Source organism: Xyrauchen texanus, chromosome 6 (assembly GCF_025860055.1).
Source record: "Xyrauchen texanus isolate HMW12.3.18 chromosome 6, RBS_HiC_50CHRs, whole genome shotgun sequence".
NCBI lineage: Eukaryota > Metazoa > Chordata > Actinopteri > Cypriniformes > Catostomidae > Xyrauchen > Xyrauchen texanus.
Genome location: NC_068281.1, coordinates 45,763,271 through 45,785,513, shown reverse-complemented (window position 1 = coordinate 45,785,513; position 22,243 = coordinate 45,763,271). Strand labels below are relative to the sequence as shown.

Genomic DNA, 22,243 nt, shown 5'->3' with positions numbered 1-22,243 from the left:
TGGGAATGAATGGCATTCCTGTGAAGTGTAATATGACACCAAAATTACCCGTAACATCTCCAGATAACACAAACATGTTTAAAATGCATGATTTTGCCTGACTCGTCTGTAATCCGATGCATAAAATTGGAAAAAAAACTTTTGATTCTAACTGATTACAATTACCTACGCCTACAAAGATGAGGCGGGCTTTATTGACGTAAGACCATATGTTGCCAAACTGTCTTTAACTTACCAGTATAGCCTACTGCAAACAGTATCCACTTTCCAAAGAAAAGAACAAGGCATTGGATAGCAATGCCTGTAACAAGGTATTTTGAAACACATTCACTCATCACAAAAATCACCAATTAATCCTATGAAGAAAGCTAATAATACATGGAAATTAACACAAGATTTGAAAATTAATGACATTGTCACCAGTGGTGCCGGATGTGTGCACTACTATTAACTAAATTCCAGCAGACCACACTCATTTTATTATTATTAATTTGTGTTAATTCAGTGTCAGTTATGCCAATTACACAGCCGCTGTTCACATTCACATATGGAGGCCAATAGTAACAGAATTTAGAGACTCGCCTGCTGTGTTCTCTGCTGTAGTACACGCTACTTTGAAGGACACCAAGCTGCCACCTGTCTATTGCAGTATGCTGACGACATCCTGCTTTCCGGCCCGGACATCATGTCATGCACAGCCGCTTCAACTACAGTGTGCAATGTATTAGTGAAGGCTGGCTTCAAGACATCAAAAGAAAAATGCAATGGGTGAAACTGAACTATCAATCTGGGTCATGAACTACAGAAACTAACAGTATGTCTCTCCACAGACAGAGTGAAGATGATTAATACCTTCCAGCACCCTAAAACATAGACTCAAATGCAAAGCTTATTGGGCTTAGTGAACTATTGTCGAGCATGGGTGACAAACTGCTCGTTATATGACAAAATCCTGAGAGAAGCAACACTCTCAAGGGCTGAGGAACCTATCAAGTGAACTGCTGAAATGGACATTGCTACCAAATCATGATGAACCATTTCATCTGTACGTGCACCAGGCGACAGGCACAGCAGCAGTGATCCTCGCTCAGTCCCATGGCGGAACAAATAGACCAGTGGCGTACTTGTCAAAAAATTTTAGAGGCAGTTGCCAAAACCTCCCTGCATGTTTGTGAGCAGTGACTGCTGAGGCGTTGATGGTACAACATGCAGAACGCATTGTTCTCTCACATCCATTAGTTGTGCACACCTCTCACCAGGTAGGAACAATTATGCACAACATTACCACATGACAGCACAACATTGATCGGGGTATGAGGTCATTTTATTGGCTACTGCTAATCAGACCATTAAACCAACCTCCGGTGTACACGCCCCGACTTTCACATGTTTGCATTGATCGACTTTATGCAGGTCGGATGTTTCATCATCCGCCCTGGAGGAGGGGAACCATTGGAACGTTGATGGGTCCTGTTTGGTTAAGCTGTAATGGAACTTCCAAATCGAATTATTGAAGATTATTCGCTCCCATATATATCTGCACAAGCTGCTGAGTTGTTTGCGTTGATCAGAGCATGCCATTTGGCTAAAGTTAAATCAATCTATATATACACAGACTCGAAGTATGCTGATGAGGTAGCAAAGTGGGCTGCAAGGGAAGTTATGGTAAGCCCAGAGCTGAATCAAGCTAAAGAGACTTTTCCATGATACAATCAACACTGGTAAAAGACAATGACATTAAATTGTTACAGTCAGATCCATTTGAATCTGACAACATTGGGCCTCAAATTAAGTGAAATCAAACTTATTGCATAAATGGGGTACAAAATGCAGTAAAATGTATGTCTTGTGTCTTAATGTGCGCACAGAACAACAGACACAAGCCTACGAAGCACAACTCATTACCACACTCGGAACTGCCATTCTAAACGGACAGAAGCTTTCCTGTGTGTGAGGTAAAATTATAAAATGGTGAAAATTTGGCAAAATAAATAATACAGAGATTCGGCTGACTGAGCTCAGAATGTCACCATCCTCTGTTGTTAATCGCTCCATTTGAAATACTAATGGGTAAGCCTTTCCCGACCCCTTGGGGTCAAAGGCCGTGCTAGCTTTCTCTCCACAGGTGACAAGGAGGTGGTGACTGCAGAATATGTGGATTCCCTCATTAAATATTAAATGACATAAATTATGATATCTCTCTCCCTCTGCCTGCAGAAAGCCCTACTCATTTGTTCCGAATCAGCAGGTTCTGGTGAAGTATCTGAAACCAACACAGTTAGGTGAACCAAAGTGGGCCCAACTACTGTACTGCCGGTGACCAGAACGGGGGTGCTAACTGACCTTCAACCACAGTGGATCCACGCAAGCCGCGTGAAGCTTGCTCCAGAGGAGGGCCTTACTGATTCGAGGTGAACGGTGAAAGCACTGGAGGAGCTGAACACACAGCGCCAGTGCCCAACCGGGAATCTGTGAATTAGGAGGACCTGAGGAGGGACCCGGAACAGTCAACATGAAGACATTCCTACTGACACTTTGCATATGGCAGGTGTTCGTGCTTGCCTGTGCCCATTCAGTATCAACACAACAGCAAGGAGTCGCAAGTGTAATTCCAGTTCCTAGAAATAATGTATGATAGTTTATGTTTTATGGTAATGTTACAGGAAGAGGTTTCTGTTATGAAGGTATGGGTAAACACCCGGAAACGAAGGTACATAGAATGTGATGCCTCAAGTGACCCTGAAGTATATCCAGACAGTTTTGGACAGCCAAGAGGTATTAAATGTTTGGATTAACTCTTGGCTAAAGATGGAGGAATATATAAAATATTTGGTGACAAATGCTATACATTCATCCTGGGTTACATTGATGATGATGGTGAATTCATGAAGGTATGAAAGGAAATGGATATGTTGAATACAGAATTAGCAGACAACGCCGGACATCAGGGAATATGGGGAAACTTTTTCAATGTGTGTGGGTGGTTCGCACCCTGGATGTCTTCCATTATATCGATTGGTGTATCCATTATACTTATGTTATTATTTGGCCCATGTTTGCTACAATTACTAATGCAAAAGATGAATGTAATGATAAACAGGCATAATATCGCCATGCTGCATTATATGCGTGTACCTAACACTGAAGTTGGTTGAGAAGGCTATGTGATCCTTTCAGGATCAAAGTGGGCATTGTGGAATAATTAATGCTTCTCAACAACTTCTCTGGTGATGTAATGTGGAATAATGAAGGCCTCTTTTATGTATCGCTTGTTGGGGGTAGCTACAGCTGCTCCCTGCTCTAAAGATGTTCTAAGGAATGTGTTTTTGTCTCACGTTTGTATGTATGTATGTCACCCCCATATAAGGTAAAGAACTATTTCATTGGTGAGAGTCCAGTGGAATGTGGTTTTCTGGACCATAAAACAGAGTGTTGAGACAATAAACGTTGAAGAAGGATTTGATAGCATTGGTTCTCTGTGTCAGTTCTTTCTTCCCTCAGCTGAGCCGTATCGAGACGGGGATTGCAGATCAACAAATAAATTAAATACATTAGATGACAAAATTATCTAACAACCTTAAAAACATGATTTGTAAGTTTGTGCATGAGGATGTTAGAAATTGGGATAAATGTCTCGACCCCCTAATATTTGCAGTATGAGAGGTCCCACAAGCCTCCACTGGGTTTTCCCAATTCAAGCTACTATATGGGCGGTGCCCGCGTGGGGTGCTTGACGTCATCCGTGAAGCTTGGGAGGAGGGACCTTCAGATAGCAAGAATGAAATTCAGTACGTTCTTGATCTTAGAGCAAAACATAAATGTAAAAAAACAAAGTGTCTTGTCAGATTTGCATAACTAGCAACAATATTTTTTAAAACAAGCCCAAAAAACTGCAACCCCGCAACCTGTGATTTTTTTCAAGCAAAAAGAAGCTCAAAGTCGCGTATTATAAGTGGACTTGGCAACTCTGACGGCACGCCCAGAGGGGATAAATACACATTCACACACATACACAGGGCAAAGTTACTTTATGAATCACATCCTTATTCTGTCTGTTATGATTGTTTATGTCCACACAGTACTCCTGTTGTTATTTTGCCGATCTCCACGTGACAGGGAAATGGAGAGAAAGTCAGAATGAACTGGGATATCTCCCCTCTGCTATCCTGATCTGTTGTGTGTGTGTAACAGAGCTCCTGCTGAAGAGAATGAGACCTCAAGCACAACATTCGGTAATGATCCAAGATGGCGGCGCGGTAGCACGCAGCGGCCACTCCGGATCCACAATGGTGCTATTTTTGTTAAAAAAGCCCGACTTCTGCAACACATGGACATCGGAGCAACCGGTGTTCGTGTCTACCATCGCCAGACACTACTGAAATATAAGACTCATGCAAAAACCAAGCTGCATGATGACCTGCAGGAGGCACTACGCGTACTCGGCTTGCTGCGGAGACCAGGCCTCCAGCCCTCGGCGTCGCCTGATGCCGGTGGCCGGGGGAGAGGACGTCGTAAGCGGTGTCGCGAGCGGAAGCGCGGAAAGAGGGCGGGGGTCCATGCTAGGCTAAAAACAATCCCTAGCCGGCCGGCTCTCCCGTCTATCCTGCTCTCAAATGTTTGCTCTCTGGACAATAAACTGGACTATATCCGACTCCAGCAGGCTACGCAGCGTGAGTTTAGAGACTGCTGCGTCTTCGTTTTCACGGAGACGTGGCTCAGCGACAGAGTTCCGGATGCCGCCATTCAGCTAGACGGGCTCGCCTCGTTTCGTGCCGACAGAAATACAGCTCTCTGCGGTAAGACTCGCGGTGGTGGCTTGTGTGTTTACATCAACACGGAATGGTGCAAGAACTCTATGCTAGTCTCTAGTTACTGTTCATCGCTGTTGGAGCTTGTGACTGTTAGATGCAGACCTTTTTATCTACCATGGGAATTCACCACTGTTTGCATAACCGAATTTACATTCCCCAGCGCTAACGCTAAGGAAGCGCTCTGTGAACTGTATGGGGCTATGAGCGAACTGCAGAACGCTCACCCCGACGGACTGTTTATTGTCACCGGAGATTTCAACCATGCAAATCTCAAGACAGTGCTCCCTAAATTCCATCAGTATGTGGAATTTGCAACGAGAGGGGCGAACGCGCTTGATCTTGTTTACACAAACATCCCAGGCGCGTGCCGGGCGGAGCCCCGCCCCACCTCGGCTACTCAGACCACATCTCTGTTATGTTAATTCCAGCATACAGACCGCTCGTCAGACGCACAAAACCGCTTCAGAAGCAGGTGAAAACCTGGCCAGCAGGAGCCATCTCTGCTCTTCAGGACTGTTTTGAGTGTACTGACTGGCACATGTTCAGGGAGGCTGCAGCATATGGCGATTCTACCAACTTGGAGGAATACACAGCATCAGTGACCAGCTACATCAGCAAGTGCATTGATGATGTCACTTTCTCCAAGACCATCACCACATGCTCCAACCAGAAGCCGTGGATGACTGCGGAGGTGCGCACGCTGCTGAGGTCCCGAGACTCCGCCTTCAGAGCAGGCGATAAGGCAGCCCTAAGAACAGCTAGGGCCAAACTGTCACAGGCAATCAGAGAGGCAAAGCGCGCACACGCCCAGAGAATCCACAGTCACTTCCAGGACAGCGGTGACACGCGGCGCATGTGGCAGGGCATCCAGGCCATCACCAACTACAGGACAACATCAGTTGCCTGTGACAAAGATGCCTCCCTTCCAGATGCGCTGAACGACTTCTACGCTCGGTTTGAAGTGCAGAAAGACGTGATGGCGAGGAAGTCCACCCCTCCTCCCAACGACCAGGTGCTCTGTCTTACCACGGCAGATGTGAGGAAAACTCTATGTAGAGTCAACCCACGGAAGGCTGCTGGACCAGACAACATTCCTGGCAGAGTGCTCAGAGGATGTGCAGACCAGCTAGCAGATGTTCTTACCAACATCTTCAACATCTCTCTGAGCAGCGCCGTTGTTCCAACGTGCTTCAAGGCCACCACCATCATCCCCATGCCAAAGAAGTCTTCAGTGTCCTGCCTCAACGACTACCGTCCCGTCGCACTTACACCCATCATCATGAAGTGCTTCGAGAGGCTCGTCATGAGGTAGATTAAGACCCAGCTGCCCCCTCACTAGACCCACTGCAGTTTGCGTATCGTTCAAACCGTTCAACGGACGATGCCATCACCACAACCCTCCATCTGGCCCTCACCCACCTAGACAATAAGGACTCATACGTTCGAATGCTGTTCATAGATTTCAGCTCAGCATTCAACACAATCATTCCCCAGCACCTGATTGGAAAGCTGAACCTGCTGGGCCTGGACACCTCCCTCTGCAACTGGATCCTGGACTTCCTGACTGGGAGACCTCAGTCAGTCCGGATCGGGAACAGCATCTCCACCACCACCACACTGAGCACTGGGGCCCCCAGGGCTGTGTGCTCAGTCCACTGCTGTTCACTCTGCTGACTCACGACTGTGCAGCAATGCACAGCTCGAATCACATCATCAAGTTCGCCGATGACACGACCGTGGTGGGTCTCATCAGCAAGAACAACGAGTCAGCATACAGAGAGGAGGTGCAGCGGCTGACGAACTGGTGTAGAGCCAACAACCTGTCCCTGAATGTCGACAAAACAAAAGAGATGGTTGTTGACTTTAGGAGAGCACAAGGTGAACACACTCCGCTGAACATCGACGGCTCCTCTGTGGAGATCGTCAAGAGCACCAAATTCCTTGATGTTCACCTGGCGGAGAACCTCACCTGGTCCCTCAACACCAGCTCTATCACCAAGAAAGCCCAGCAGCGTCTCTACTTTCTTCGAAGGCTGAGGAAAGCACATCTCCCAACCCCCATCCTCACTACATTCTATAGAGGGACTATTGAGAGCATCCTGAGCAGCTGCATCACTGCCTGGTTTGGGACTTGCACCGCTTCGGACCGCAAAGCCCTGCAGAGGATAGTGAGGACAGCTGAGAAGATCATTGGGGTCTCTCTTCCCTCCATCAAAGACATTTACAAAAAACACTGTATCCATAAAGCAACCAGCATTGTGGACGACCCCACACACCCCTCACACAAACTCTTTACCCTCCTCCCGTCTGGCAAGAGGTACCGAAGCATTCGGGCCCTCACGGCCAGACTGTGTAACAGCTTCTTCCCCAAGCCATCAGACTTCTCAATACTCAGAGACTGGTTTGACACACACGTGTCCTGAGTTGCACTTTAATAACTGTCACTTTATAACTGTCTGCTACCTCAATAACTGCTATGTGCATAGAACATTATCTCATAGTATGTTATGTTTACATTTTTAGAAACTGTCATCTTTTTGCACTACTGAGTACTGGTCGGCGCTGCACTGTCTATTGTCCTGTTCATTGTCAGTAATTTGCTGTACTGTCCTGTACTTTTTGCACATGTTTGCACGTGCACTTTATATAGGTATATATAGGTAGTTTATATAGGTATTTTATTTCGTTGTGTAGTCTCATGTGGTCCTATGTTGGTCCTTTGTTGTTTTTATGTAGCACCATGGTCCTGGAGGAACGTTGTCTCGTTTTGCTGTGTACTGTGCTAACTGTATATGGTTGAAACGACAATAAAAACCACTTGACTTGACTTGACTTGAGGTGTGTGACACCCTCAGCTAAAATCAAGTTGCTCTGAATCAGCTTGTGAGATGCCAGCTATACTATACCGTAAGTATAAAGTATATTTACCGAAAGTAAAATTTATTTTTTTACACCCATTAGGTGACTGTGCTGCCTGACATGACGTTGCAGAAATAGAAACCATTCCAAAAACAGAAAGCCCTGTCGCTGTTGCTCGATGTGCTGGTTAGGACAAAAACTCTTATTAACATGCGATTAATAACTTTACTCTTAATAACTTTTTTAACGCCGGGTTTACACATCGTCCGTGAGCGGGGTGTGAGTGGGAGGTTTTTGTTTCAGCACCCATATTAACAGATTACACCGTTCATACTGCAAGCGTGAGTCATGAGGTGATGCATCTCAGAAGCGTCCCAGATGTGGCAGTGAGCGAATCGTTTCCATGTTGAGCCTCGTACAGCTCTGGGTTCAGTACAACACTAAAATAATCAGGAGATTATAGTAAAGACACAATAGCAAATCAAAATTTTTAAAACTGAACCTATAGTACACTACAATTCATATATCTGCATGCAAATAATCTCAATAAAATAACTTAATAAAGGAAAGAATTAATAAAATGCCGGACCTTTTGCCATTCTGTGTATATAGGTGTATAGTACAGACAAAACATTATCCAGTCACAACCAAGTGTGCTGATAAAGATGAAGTGCACATGACTGCCTGCTGTTGTCCTTGAAGCAGCAATAACCTTATCATATTATGACTTTATTAAAGAAATAGTTTTGCCAGTAGACCCCATAGATAACTTTATTTTCTGCTCAGAGGCACTGCTATTTCTCACAGAAGAGACGCGGCCAATGTGAACGTCCAATGCTCACGCCTCCCTCACGGAGGATGTGTGAAGCCGTCAAAATACTTCACCACACCCGTCAAAACTCGAGCGGTTATTCGCAAACTCACCTAGGGAACCAAAATGGTCAGAAATGACCCTGGTTGTCATGATAGATAATCATTTGTCATAATAAAATAATTTATATTTCTATACTCATAATATTATATCTGAAACATTAATATCACAAAAATGTTTATGGAATAGCTGCAGTGCCGGACTGGGACACAATTTCAGGCCGGGAAATCCTACACCCATCCAGGCCATCCTATGCACCCAAATAAAATTTAGAAACACGGACAACCTTGGTTTTTTTCCCCCTAAATTACATTTATTTCACAGTATGACCATAACATATACATTCCATACCACTTCCTGTTTATTTTGTCTTTGCTGTAGAAGATGTTAAGAATGGCCTGTTTTGGACTTTGCTGTGGATGGTAGCGGAAAAAATGGTGTAAATCCTTAGGCTGTGGCCGTGCAAAATAATTAAAGGCTTTCTCTTGAACGGTACCCTCACTTCCCTTTTCCTTCTCTTCATTTTCCCTAATATCGCTCTGTCTCTTCCTTCCACCAGGATCATCAGCCTCATACACTAAGTAAAGAGGAGTACTAGTGTTATTGGAAATTTAAACTAAAACATTACCCTATATATATACACTCACCTAAAGGATTATTAGGAACACCATACTAATACTGTGTTTGACCCCCTTTTGCCTTCAGAACTGCCTTAATTCTACGTGGCATTGATTCAACAAGGTGCTGAAAGCATTCTTTAGAAATGTTGGCCCATATTGATAGGATAGCATCTTGCAGTTGATGGAGATTTGTGGGATGCACATCCAGGGCACAAAGCTCCCATTCCACCACATCCCAAAGATGCTCTATTGGGTTGAGATCTGGTGACTGTGGGGGCCATTTTAGTACAGTGAACTCATTGTAATGTTCAAGAAACCAATTTGAAATGATTCGAGCTTTGTGACATGGTGCATTATCCTGCTGGAAGTAGCCATCAGAGGATGGGTACATGGTGGCCATAAAGGGATGGACATGGTCAGAAACAATGCTCAGGTAGGCCGTGGCATTTAAACGATGCCCAATTGGCACTAAGGGGCCTAAAGTGTGCCAAGAAAACATCCCCCACACCATTACACCACCACCACCAGCCTGCACAGTGGTAACAAGGCATGATGGATCCATGTTCTCATTCTGTTTACACCAAATTCTGACTCTACCATCTGAATGTCTCAACAGAAATCGAGACTCATCAGACCACGCAACATTTTTCCAGTCTTCAACTGTCCAATTTTGGTGAGCTCTTGCAAATATAGCCTCTTTTTCCTATTTGTAGTGGAGATGAGTGGTACCCGGTGGGGTCTTCTGCTGTTGTAGCCCATCCGCCTCAAGGTTGTGCGTGTTGTGGCTTCACAAATGCTTTGCTGCATACCTCGGTTGTAACGAGTGGTTATTTCAGGCAAAGTTGCTCTTCTATCAGCTTGAATCAGTCGGCCCATTCTCCTCTGACCTCTAGCATCAACAAGGCATTTTCGCCCACAGGACTGCCGCATACTGGATGTTTTTCCCTTTTGACACCATTCTTTGTAAACCCTAGAAATGGTTGTGCGTGAAAATCCCAGTAACTGAGCAGATTGTGAAATACTCAGACCGGCCCGTCTGGCACCAACAACCATGCCACGCTCAAAATTGCTTAAATCACCTTTCTTTCCCATTCTGACATTCAGTTTGGAGTTCAGGAGATTGTCTTGACCAGGACCACACCCCTAAATGCATTGAAGTAACTGCCATGTGATTGGTTGATTAGATAATTGCATTAATGAGAAATTGAACAGGTGTTCCTAATAATCCTTTAGGTGAGTGTATATATGTATGTATGTAGTTATAAAGTGTGTGTATTTTTCTTGTACCTGTCTCTTCTCCACCTGTCACTTCTTCTGGCCTCATGTTACAAACAGAACTGTCCCACTCTCCACCTTGGTGCAAAACAACCACCTTATTGTAATTTGTTTGACCAGTATCTACATTTATTTTAGTAAAAATAAAAGTATTATATTTATGACAAAATGGTGTTGTTTTTATCTTAAAACTACTTAAATATCCAACATTTAGCAACACTATATTTCATGCAATATGTACATTTTTTTCTTTTCTTATTTTGCTTCTACATGTCATCTCACTCCCTGGCTGAATCTGATGTGTGATCATTGCACCACAGCTAGTGCTAGGTCTCCACCTTCATTTGATGAAAAAAAAGGAAATTTGCATTACCTTATTAAATGTATGCATCATCTTTCATGTCAAATTCTTACATTTGATCAATAAATTCAGTTATAATAATAATACACTATAGGGCTATTACCCATCAAATTAAAAAATGTGCACTGCAATTACAACTGCAATAAATAATGGTATGAGATTGATGTTTTAAATAAATGTTTGAATATAAAAAAAATGCAATACTTAAACATTAAACTAAACCGCCAATAGGTGGCGGCAAGTGATCGTCTTAATTAGTGAGTCATTCATACAAAAGATTAGTTCAAAACGCTGAATCATTCAGTAACAAAACACTGATGTAGCTTTCCTTTGGAACTATTTTAGTCGGTGAAATAGAACAAAAACAGTTCATATGGTTTGTGTCTAAAATGTAAGTAACTTACTAATAAATATTAACTACGCTACTTGTTTATTGAACAATAAATTCAATGTAACATTTTCAATCGTGATAATATTCAGCAAAACAGCTCCCTTAGTTGTGTTATGTTAAACTAAATCATATGTTATAAATAAAAAAAACAACAATTAGAATTTTTACCTCAGTACATCTCTTCTGTGAGTTTTCTGTGTGCACTCATTTGTTTTGATTTCTCCATGAATGTAACGTTAGATGGGCGCTACCGCTTACATTTGCTAGCAGTTCAATACTAAGTTAACGAAGAAAAAAGTACAGTATTTACAGATGAAACTGACCTGCACTTGAAGTCCTGAACAGGTCAGTAATTTTGCAACATTTTGCTGCTTCTTCTTGGAGTGCTTTCTTTTTTTTTGTCCTTTCCCTCTCTGCTCCACCTGGCCGTTTTCTCTCCATCATCGGGTGCTGCTCGCTTTTTCTGTTTAACCGTTTAGGTGCGTACACACTGCCAGCGACATCGCGCGCGACAGCAACTCCATACCATTCATTTTCAATGAGAGCACAGCGACTTCCGGCGACACGAGCTGTCGCGACCGTTGGCGACTAGATGTGGGCGTGTCCAGCGACGCGACAAAGTTGAGACAAGTTCAACTTTATTGAAATGAAGAGCGACTTACGGAAGCAACAGCCAATAGGACAGAAGATGGGAGAGCTCACGTGATCCTTCTCTCTCTCTCTCAGCAGGACGTGCTGTTTGCCATAGTGGCTGTTTATCTGCGGCAAAAATGCAAATGCTGGTCTGTCTGGGTCCATAAAATCCCCGCGATCTCAGATGCACCTTTCCACGCAGTATTTTTCTTAAAAATGTCCTTGTACGTGGGAAGAGACATATCATAGAGCACTGGAAAATTTCTAACAGCAAGAATTAGCCTTTCATCCATCTTTCCGTTACTGCAGGAGCTGAGAGAGAGAGAGAGAGAGAAGGATCACGTGAGCTCTCCCGTCTTCTCTCCTATTGGCTGTCGCTTCCGTTAGTCGCTCTTCATTTGAATAAAGTTGAACTTGTCTCAACTTTGTTTGCGTCGCTGGACACGCCCACATCTAGTCACCAATGGTCGCTACAGCTTGTGTCACCGGAAGTCGCTGTGCTCTCGTTGAAAATTTATGGTATGGAGTCGCTGTCGCGCGTGATGTCGCTGGCTGTGTGTACGCACCTTGAGGCGTTAAGTCGAATCGTAGCCTTGCCAGTCAAGACTAACAGATTCATGATTTTTTATTTATTGTTATTAATATTAATTATAATTTTATTGAATGACGAATTCAAAAATGATCACTGGTAAAGGTAGTAATATAAAATAATAATAATTTTAAAAAAAGCCACCACAAGGACTTATAGCGCATTGGGAATTGGGCATTCCAAATTGGTGAGGAGAAGAAAAAAGTTAAAATATATATATATCAGTGGCGGCTGCTGGTCTTTCAAAGAGGGGAAGCTCATTTTCGGCCTACATTATAAACTTATTTACCCTATTTTTTGCACTAAATCAATCTTAGGTGTTGATCTGCCCTGCTGTTTAATTCTAATTTTTTCCTCGTAAGGAAGACTTTCAAATGGCTTCGCCAAAATCAGGTCGACAATATTAGCACCGTCTGCCATCGTGCGCAGTTTCACCCGTACGACGCTAGCCTAGCCTACTGTATGAACGAACGAACGAACGAACGAACGAACGAACACTCTAAAACAAAATATATTAAACTTGGTAAAACTGAAACAAGGAATGTGGTGTATAATTGTGTGAAATGTATTATGCAAATTGACTAGCAATTTCGCCAAACAAATATAAAGAAATAGGTTGCAGCAGTTTGTCTTTCGACTACACTTGCGAAATCCGCGATGGGACTGAGCGCGAAATAGCTTCAGTGACTTCTTATAGTACAGATTCGCTGTCAATCAAAAGGAGATGCAGTCTTTCGACAGATCCTCCAATCATCACGCGGAAGCCCGGAGGCCAGCCCACTCCTCATTCACCCCCAGAGACGCTGAGCGTCCGTGGGCGGGACATAATCGCAGCATTTATCCAATGACCGTCTATTTTCGGAGCACTGAAAAAAACTGTTCAGAGCAGCCCCATTGAAGTCAATGGACGCTCGGCTTCAACAGGGAAATGCACTGACGCTACGGGAATGTATGGGAAGTAAATCGAGTCAGCCGACCTGCTATATGTAATGTAGCTGATTCTGAACGAACTCGTCTTCGAGATGAACGTGTTCTAACGCATTTTTAGTCAATAAATTGTTTACATAATAGTACATATTTGACCATAATTTTTTTGACATTATAGGGGAAGCTGAGCTTCCCTTGCAGTCTTAAAGAAATCCCCACTGATATATATAAATATATAAATAAATAAATATATATATATTTATTTATTTATTTTTCTCTCTAATTAAGGCTCTTTGTGGTCTGACTTTTTGAAGTTTGAGAGCCCCTGTTGTTGTGCATGAGCAGCTTTTTTTTTGTCGTTTTCCACGACAAGCGGTTCAGAATGTCCCCTCCGAGATGCTGTTGTATGACGTCATGGAAACATGGCGGCGCGCTGAGAGATTTGCAGAGTTCTGATAAACATGAACTTTTAAATAAATAAATACATCAACGTTTCGTATTAGATTATGTTAACCACATTTACGTTTGCAGAGACATTCAAAACGGTAAACTATATTCTCGATTGATAATCATTAACCTGCAGAAACTTCTGGCATTGTTGTTTGTTTGTTTGTACATTATTCGAGCATCGGATTCATGTTTATAAATCCCGCCAATATTCTCATCATCCTAAACGAAGACTTGTTTCTACACGAACAGGAATAATTCCAGGTGTTTCAACTGAGATCTGCGGGATAAAACATTGTAAAATGATGTTTATTAAAGAAGAGAGTGAGGACATGAGTTATCCAGAATCATGCAGTTCAAATGTCATGAAAAATGAAGATACTGAGGAACAAAGAGGTTGGTGTCCATTCTTAATTATTTATTATTGTCTGTGCATGAAGATTAAAGTTATAATAGTGACGTGATTCTATGAGTTCTTGTTGGTAGTTAATTATCAGTTACTGATAAATAACTAATTTATAAATCAAAACAACAAATGAAATGGCTTATAAAATAAAACATTCTCTTAGCAATGCCCCGTCTCGGCTGGTGTGACAGTGGCAATTCGTTTTCTTTCACGGTTTCTTTTTATCTGGGTCTTGCCACTAAAAATACAGTCATCTGAACACAAACAAAGCCTTTTTCTACAATCAAGAGAGCATTAGAAAATATTTTACACAGGATGAAAGTTTCCATAGTTTAAACTGTGGAATTTTGCAATAAAATCAAAGTAACTAAAGGTAAAAACATGATAACATGGACAGTAACCATAAAACGATTAAATTCATTAGAAAAAACATACCGAAATTAAATTGTATTCCCTCACTACCCCGATATATTGACATAAGTTCATGGAAAATATTTTTTATTATTCTGTCTGTTCATGGTACATATTTCCCCTTTATTCCTTTTCAGTGCTGTTTATAATATTGGGGTCATTTATCATCAACAAATTATGGGTATTCATAGAGGTTTTGAGCAAATACTCAATGCAGAATCCGTGACCCAGCCTGTGCTTCTCGCTGCGCTCTTTATTATGAGTAGCTTGAGGCCGGTCCACATGTAAGGCTGTGTGTCCACCAAAGCATTTTTTTTTTCTGAGGCCAGCTTATTTTTTCAATTGTTTGCAATGGAAGCACCGCATTTTAAAAAAAGCCAGCAGTGTCACGAGGTGCTGAACGTCTATTCCAAACTGAGTGCTGCACGCTTGCCTTTCTTTTTCTAGTCGCCAAGAGTAAAAACATTTTCAACTTTGGGTAAAACGTAGGGCTCATCACTGTCACTTTTTATCCAGCTGTCAAATCACAGTGGAGGAGGGACAGGACAAATACTACACAAACAACCGTCACATCTTACTTATACAATGACTGAACAACAATGGAGAAGTTTACTGGTCTCTGAGTATTCATGTGTGTACCTGATGACATTCCGGTCTACCACAATATTAATATGAAGGTTCATATTATTCAACATTTTAATGTTTTGAGGACGTACTTCAGCCTTCCCTTCATCCAGCGCAAGGGCCACGTAAACATTAATTCGATATGCTAATGGCATTTTAATTTACCATTGCTATTATTATTAAAAGAGCTGTTCAGCTGCAGGGTGAAGATGACTATTTAAAAAAAGTCTACTTCATATCATCCTCATAAAACACCTGTTACATTTTTCATTTCTGGATTGTACAGTTTTTTTTTCTTTCTGTGCTTTGTATACCAGTCAGTTTTGGTCTTGTTTGGGGTTGTTTAATTTAATGTTTAAATACACATTCTTAATTTGTAGATTAGACTAATATCTACCTACTGCATATAGAACATCACATACAAAGGTTAGATCGCTGGCATTCTCGGTTGCCGCCACTGAACACCGGCCGATTACAGCCTCGGCTTCATGAACGCGGCCCCCCGCCTTCCAATGCCCTGCTGCACCACACAAACCACATCCCCGGCCAGTCGCCGGTGATGAGTTTCGAGGAAGCCCCGAGAGGCCCTCCTCCTCAGTCGCCGGCCCGCCTTGTGCCGGACGCACGAAGCAAGGTAAGTGCTTGGAGGGTCTCCTCAGCGTTCTCGGGTCGGAGCCCCGCTCCCTGACATGACTCTCACTGCTTCTGCGCGCTGCGAGGCCCCACCCCCAGGAACGTCAGATGCGATCCTTCCCTTAGTGCCCCTTGCCCGGAGTTTGGGTGCGTGATTATCGCTTCCCAAACCGTCGCGCTGGCTGGCCAGAACCGTCCGACACAGCTATGCGATTAAATTCAACAGGCGCCTGCCCCGGTTCCACGGCGTTCTCTTCACATCGGTGAAGAACGAGAGTGCCGCCAAGACCGGCTGGGTCCTGGACAGGACCTCACCTGCATTGGCACGTCAACTGTTGGCGGTAGTGCTCACCCTGCGGAGGCTACGCCCGTTGATTCAGGGGAAGCATGTGTTGATCTGGATGGACAATACCTCGCTGGTGGCCTACATAAACCGCCAAGGTGGTTTACGCTCACATCTCATGTCACAACTCACCTGTCGTCTCCTCCTCTGGAGTCAACGGCGGCTCAGGTCGCTGTGCGCCACTCACATCCAGGGCAACCTCAACATCACAGCAGATGCTCTGTCACAGCAGGTAATGCTCAAGGGAGAGTGGACACTCCGCCCTCAGGCGGTCCAGCTGATTTGGTGTCTATTCGGCAAGGCACAGGTAGACCTGTTAGCCTCTGCTATACATTGACTGGTATATGTTGACTGCGACAGCTCCTCCCTGGCAAATTCCCCTGAAGAAGGACCTTCTTTCCCAGGGAAGGGGCACCCACGCCCAGACCTCTGGAATCTCCATGCCTAACTGGTCTACCACCCGCTGTGGTTAACACGATCACTCAGGCCAGAGCCCCTTCTACAAGGCAGCTCTACTCCCTGATGTGGCGTACCTTTGCAAAGTGGCGTTCTTCCCGGAGTGAAGACCCCCAGAGCTGCACAGTTGGGTCAGTGCTTTCCTTCCTGCAAGAAAAGTTGGATGGGTAGCTGTCCAGGCTGAACCCTCCTGGACTGCACCTCTTTCCCTCATGGGACCTCTCCATGGTCCTCTCAGGCCAATGGAGAGCCCCCTTCGAGTCAGGGGTCTCTCTGAAGACTGCCCTCCTGACCGCGCTCACTTCCATCAAGAGGGTCTGGGACCTGCAAGTGTTCTCTGTCAGCAAAGAGTGCCTAGAGTTCGGTCCAGAAGACTCTCACGTGATCCTTAGACCCCGACCAGGCTATGTGCCCAAGGTTCCCACGACCACCTTCAGGGATCATGTGGTGAGCCTACAAGTGCTGTCCCCAGAAGAGGCAGACCCAGCATCTATTTGCACGCAGAGCTTTAGACGCTCTGAACAGCTCTTTGTCTGCATTGGTGGACAGCTGAAAGGGAACGCTGTCTCCAAACAGAGGCTTGCCCACTGGATCATGGATGTCATAGTGCTGGCCTACCAGGTCCAGTCAGTGCCCGCCCCCTTGCGGGTTCGAGCACACTCCACGAGAGGTGTGGCTTCCTTGTAGGCACTGGCCAATGGCACCTCTCTAGCAGACATATGTAGGGCAGCGGTCTGGGCAACACCCAATACCTTGTGAGGATTTACAATCTCCAGGTTGAGCCGTCTCGTCTCGTGTTCTTTCAAGTGCGAAAAGGTAAGTACGTTTCATTACACGGACAGCTGGCCAGGTGTACCGCTTGAGCATTGCGCCTAACCTTTCTTGCAGTACTTGTGCTACATGCCCTGTACCGGGGTAAGTGCTCCACAGGTTTTCGGTTTCCTTGTTAACCTCCTGTGATGTATCTTCCGTGGTAAGGTCTCCCCCTTCCTTGTCATAAAGACCCGCGTCCCCCCCCCACCACTACCACACATGACTTCTTAGGGCATCTGGGGAGGCTCCGTGCAGCCCGAGTGCATCTGTTCCTATGCTCATGGTAGCTTGCCTACACCTGCGTCGGCAGTTCAGTCATTGTGGCGTTTCGTATATGGGACCCCTAGTGTCACTTTATCAACACAACATCTAGTGAGTGACAGAAAGGGAACATCTCGGTTACTGTTGTAACCTCCTTTCCCTGATGGAGGGAACGAGACGTTGTGTCCCTCTTGCCACAGACAGAACTTTACTGCTGTAAAGGCCGGGATCTTGTCTCGGCTCCTCAGTGCTAAACAAGAATGAACTTGCCTGCTGGCCTCCCTTTACACCCGTATATCGGGGGGAGTGGCATGCAATTCTCATTGGCCTTCTCTCAAAGATCTGAAGGTGCTTCGGGCTCTGAAGATCGACACCTAGTGTCACTTCATCGACACTACGTCTCGTTCCCTCAATCACGGAACGGAGGTTACGACAGTAACCGAGACGTTTTGTTATTTACAGCTGTCTTGCACATTATAAATGTGAAATTTTTAAGGCCATGATGGTAAAAAAATTCAGGTTTGGCAGGGCAATTAGAAAAAATTTATTTAACCCTGATGCATGACCCAAATTTTTTATTAGCACAGTCTGCATGGGCTGTCCGCATGCGGCCCCATTTTTCTCAGTACACGGACAGTCTGCATCTGTACATATCTTCAGCGCATGCGCCTGCTGACTGTAAGAGGATTGGATAGCAGTCGTGGCACGTGTGTGTGGAACCCGTTTTTATCAGAAAAATATGCTTTGGAAGGATAAGCACTCAATCATGCGTAAGACGATTTAGCACGTGAAATAGCGTGTACCCGAGTCTTAAGTCATGTCTGACTCCTGACTGCCAGGTTTCGGAAAAAAAGCTGAAATACACAAATATAAAATATCAATATTTTGAACACAGCCATAGACACATTGTTAGACAACATGCATCAATAAATCCTATTGGTAGTTTAAAAGTGATGCACGTGTATTCACTTACGCTTGTTCACTATTGTTCATTGTGTTTTTATTTGAGTTTGGCTTTGTCCTTGTTTTATTTCCCACTTGAATGTGTGACATGTCATAATAACAAATGCCTTACATGACTCCTGTATTTCTCCTATAAAATATGGAGTCAATTTTATTTCCCTATCTTGAATATTTGTCCTTTGAAATTAGTGACAACCATTTTGTGTTTTCATTTTAGAGCTGATGGAAGTGAAAGAGGAAAGTCAAGGACTGAATGAAGTGAAGGAGGAGAAACACAATCCGGATCAGACACTTTATAGTATAAAAACTGAACAAAACTCTTTTACCGAGTCTCAGACTGAAAAGAATTTCTCACAAAAAAACCCTAAAAGAACAAGAACCAAATATTCTTTCACCTGCCCTCATTGTGGAAAGAACTTCTCAGTGAGAAGTCACCTTCAGAGTCACTTAAGAGTACACACTGGAGAGAAGCCTTTTACCTGTCCTCATTGTATGAAGAGTTTTGCAGAGAAATGCAACCTTATTAGTCATGTGAGAAGTCATACTGGAGAAAAGCCTTTCACCTGCCATCAGTGTGGAAAGAATTTCACACGTAATGCAAGTCTTAAAAAGCACATGATAATTCACACTGGAGAAAAGCCTTTCAAATGTCATCAGTGTGGGAAGAATTTCAGGGAGGCATGTCGTCTCAAAAATCATTTGTCTTTTCATGCTGGAGAAAAGTCATATAGCTGTGATCAGTGTGGCACAACGTTTTCTTCAAGGTCAGTCTTAAGAATGCACCAGAAAATTCATGTAAAAAGTTTTTCACATGTACACAGTTTAAAAGACCATCAGAGAAATCACACTGGTGTGAAAGATCATGTGTGCTCTGAGTGTGGGAAGGCCTTTCATAAAGCTTATGGCTTGGAACGCCACAAAAGAATTCATACTGGAGAAAAACCTTACAAGTGTTCACATTGTGGAAAGAGTTTCACAATTTCAGGAAACCTTAAAGCACATGAGAGAGTGCATACTAGAGAGAGGCTGTACCACTGCACTTCATGTGGAAAGAGCTTCATTAGATCAGAAAACCTGAAAGCACACATGAGATTACATACTGGAGAGAAGCCGTACCACTGCACTTCATGTGGGAAGAGTTTCTTTAGGTCAGAAAACCTGAAAGAACACGAGAGAGTGCATACTGGAGAGAAGCCATACCACTGCACTTCATGTGGAAAGAGTTTCATTACGTCAGGAAACCTGAAACTACATGAGCGAGTACATACTGGAGAGAAGCCATACCACTGCACTTCATGTGGGAAGAGTTTCTTTACGTCACAAAACCTGAAAGAACATGAGAGAGTGCATACTGGAGAGAGGCCGTACCACTGTACTTTATGTGAGAAGAGTTTTATTAGGGTAGGAAACCTGAAAGGACATGAGAGAGTGCATACTGGAGAGAAGCCGTACCACTGCACTTTATGTGGAAAGAGTTTCTTTAGGTCAGGAAACCTGAAAGTACATGAGAGAGTGCATACTGGAGAGAAGCCGTACCACTGCACTTCATGTGGGAAGAGTTTCATTACATCAGGAAACCTGAAAATACATGAGCGAGTGCATACTGGAGAGAAGCCGTACCACTGCACTTCATGTGGGAAGAGTTTCAGCAATTCAAGCACTCTATTAACTCATAGAAAAAAACATTGTCCAGGGTTGTCTAAGTGAGCAAAGTTCATATTTATTTGTCTGGCAAATAGTACGATATTTAGAACAAGAAAAAACTAAATGGAATTTCTCTAAAGAACAATTAAAGATTATGTATTTGTTATCTTCAATAGCGCCACCGAAAATAAAAAATAAAAAATGCTTTCAAAACAAGTTTCTGAATACGTCCCTCATTTGCCGTTAATCAAACAAAGAGATAGTCTTGCCCCAACTCATTTGTTGAGTAATGTTGTTGTTGGGTCTAAATGGGTCACTCAAAACAAACACATTCATTTTTAAATCTTCACAGTGTTTACAGTTTTTGAGGAAAACAATTCTATGAATGGCTTACCGTACACATTATGCTGGGATAGAAGAAAGAATTTGAACACTTCTGTTAACACATTACCTGAAGTGCTTTTTGAGTCATTCTATATAACAGGTAAAAAGACATTTATACTTAACAAACCAAAAGGAAGTAAAAAAATTTGTTTAGAAAACTTTTATTTTGATGTTGTGAAATGCAACAATGTATGTATGAATTATTTCCTTCTATGATGGAATTAGACGTAGACCTAAATTATGCTAGCAGTGACAGGGCAAATCTCAAAGTGCGTTCTTCTGTATTCTGACGTTCTCATGGACTCGTGTCCATGAGTCGTCATTCACTGCCGAAGTTTGATTTCAATCCTCATAAACGCAAGTACAGAGAACACACAAAATTACCCGGATGTGTCCTTGAAATCAAGGATGCATTGGATGGTGACTTGTGGGCAAAAACTTGTGCGGTGGCAGACTAAGGACATTTATCGTTTAGTTTTTCCTCAAGAGTTTCCCCTCTTTAAGCTTGTGAAAGTCTGATACTGATACTCCATCAACATTTGTTTTGGGGCATAATTTGGACAGACAAAATTGGACAGAATGAGTGTTTACAGACTTTAATCTTTTAACGTGTCACTAGTCCTGCAAAATCTCACTGCTGTGATGATATTAATGCTGTCACTGGTGTAAATGCATGTAAGCACAGCGTAGTTCTAGCTGGAAGAATGGCAGCTGTACATCATCGCACCATTAGCTAGGTAACTCCTAGCCAATCACATGTAAGCCATTGCTTCATAAGGCTGCTCACAACCTATCACATGGCTGTTTCAGTGTGCTAACACGGCAATGTCTGCGTACACAGGAGTCTCAATGGGATCACTCCCCCATGGAAGTATTTTAGTAATGCTAGCCATCAAAGGCATCTCCATTGACCCTGATCTCCCTAGGTCTTAGGTGAATCAGCTAGCTCTCGACATCCTGGGAAATGCACCTTCTCTTTCTCATGATGAAGCCACGTCTTCTCAACTCTCTGCCCTCGCTTCAAAAACTACGGGCCGCAAGCGTTCCACTTAATCCGGAACACCGGTCATCTCACTGTCATGCCAGAGACTTCCCTCAGGTCTCTTGAATCAACCGGAATACTCGACCCAATGCAAAGAAGCCATGAGATCCATCGCAGAGTCAGTGAAAATCATAGATTCCAGACTTCTACTACTTGAATCCTCACAAATTTTCATTGCTCCAGCACAAACAGCCCCTCACCCTGTAGCTATTTTAACTAGCCCTTCCCACACACACTCTACTCCTGACTTCTCTCTGGTAAGCTCCTCCCCTGCTCACACATCAGGTAGGAGTTTTGTTTCACCCGCTGCAGCAAAGGTCTCGTCAGTGCTCAGAGCTCAAATCATCAAAGGTAAAGACATTAATTTAGCATATCTTTTGCTTCCCTCCCCCACATGTGATTGTCAAATTGTGGACTGTGGGGATGTGTCAGTGGCACTAAGTCATCAGATCCCAGACATTTGCGCAACCTCCGCTTTC

At 43.6% G+C, this 22,243-nt stretch overlaps 2 protein-coding genes across 2 annotated transcripts in view; both read left to right on the top strand.

The window, feature by feature from the left end:
- The window catches only part of LOC127644886 (zinc finger protein OZF-like), a 385,071-nt gene that overhangs the window by 33,387 nt on the left and 329,441 nt on the right, over positions 1-22,243 (top strand). The window lies entirely within an intron of this gene.
- LOC127644887 (zinc finger protein OZF-like) lies at positions 13,751-20,513 on the top strand. Its single transcript, XM_052128313.1, has 3 exons — positions 13,751-13,882; positions 14,037-14,180; positions 18,912-20,513. The coding sequence occupies exons 2-3, from the start codon at positions 14,087-14,089 to the stop codon at positions 20,399-20,401; spliced, it is 1,584 nt and encodes a 527-aa protein (XP_051984273.1). The 5' UTR covers positions 13,751-13,882; positions 14,037-14,086; the 3' UTR covers positions 20,402-20,513.

Bases quoted from the DNA above. Each gene is read 5' to 3' on its own strand.
- LOC127644887 (XM_052128313.1), top strand. From the start codon at position 14,087: ATGATGTTTATTAAAGAAGAGAGTGAGGACATGAGTTATCCAGAATCA. The intron at 14,181-18,911 runs GTTGGTGTCCAT...TTTTCATTTTAG, and splicing joins AGATACTGAGGAACAAAGAG to AGCTGATGGAAGTGAAAGAG.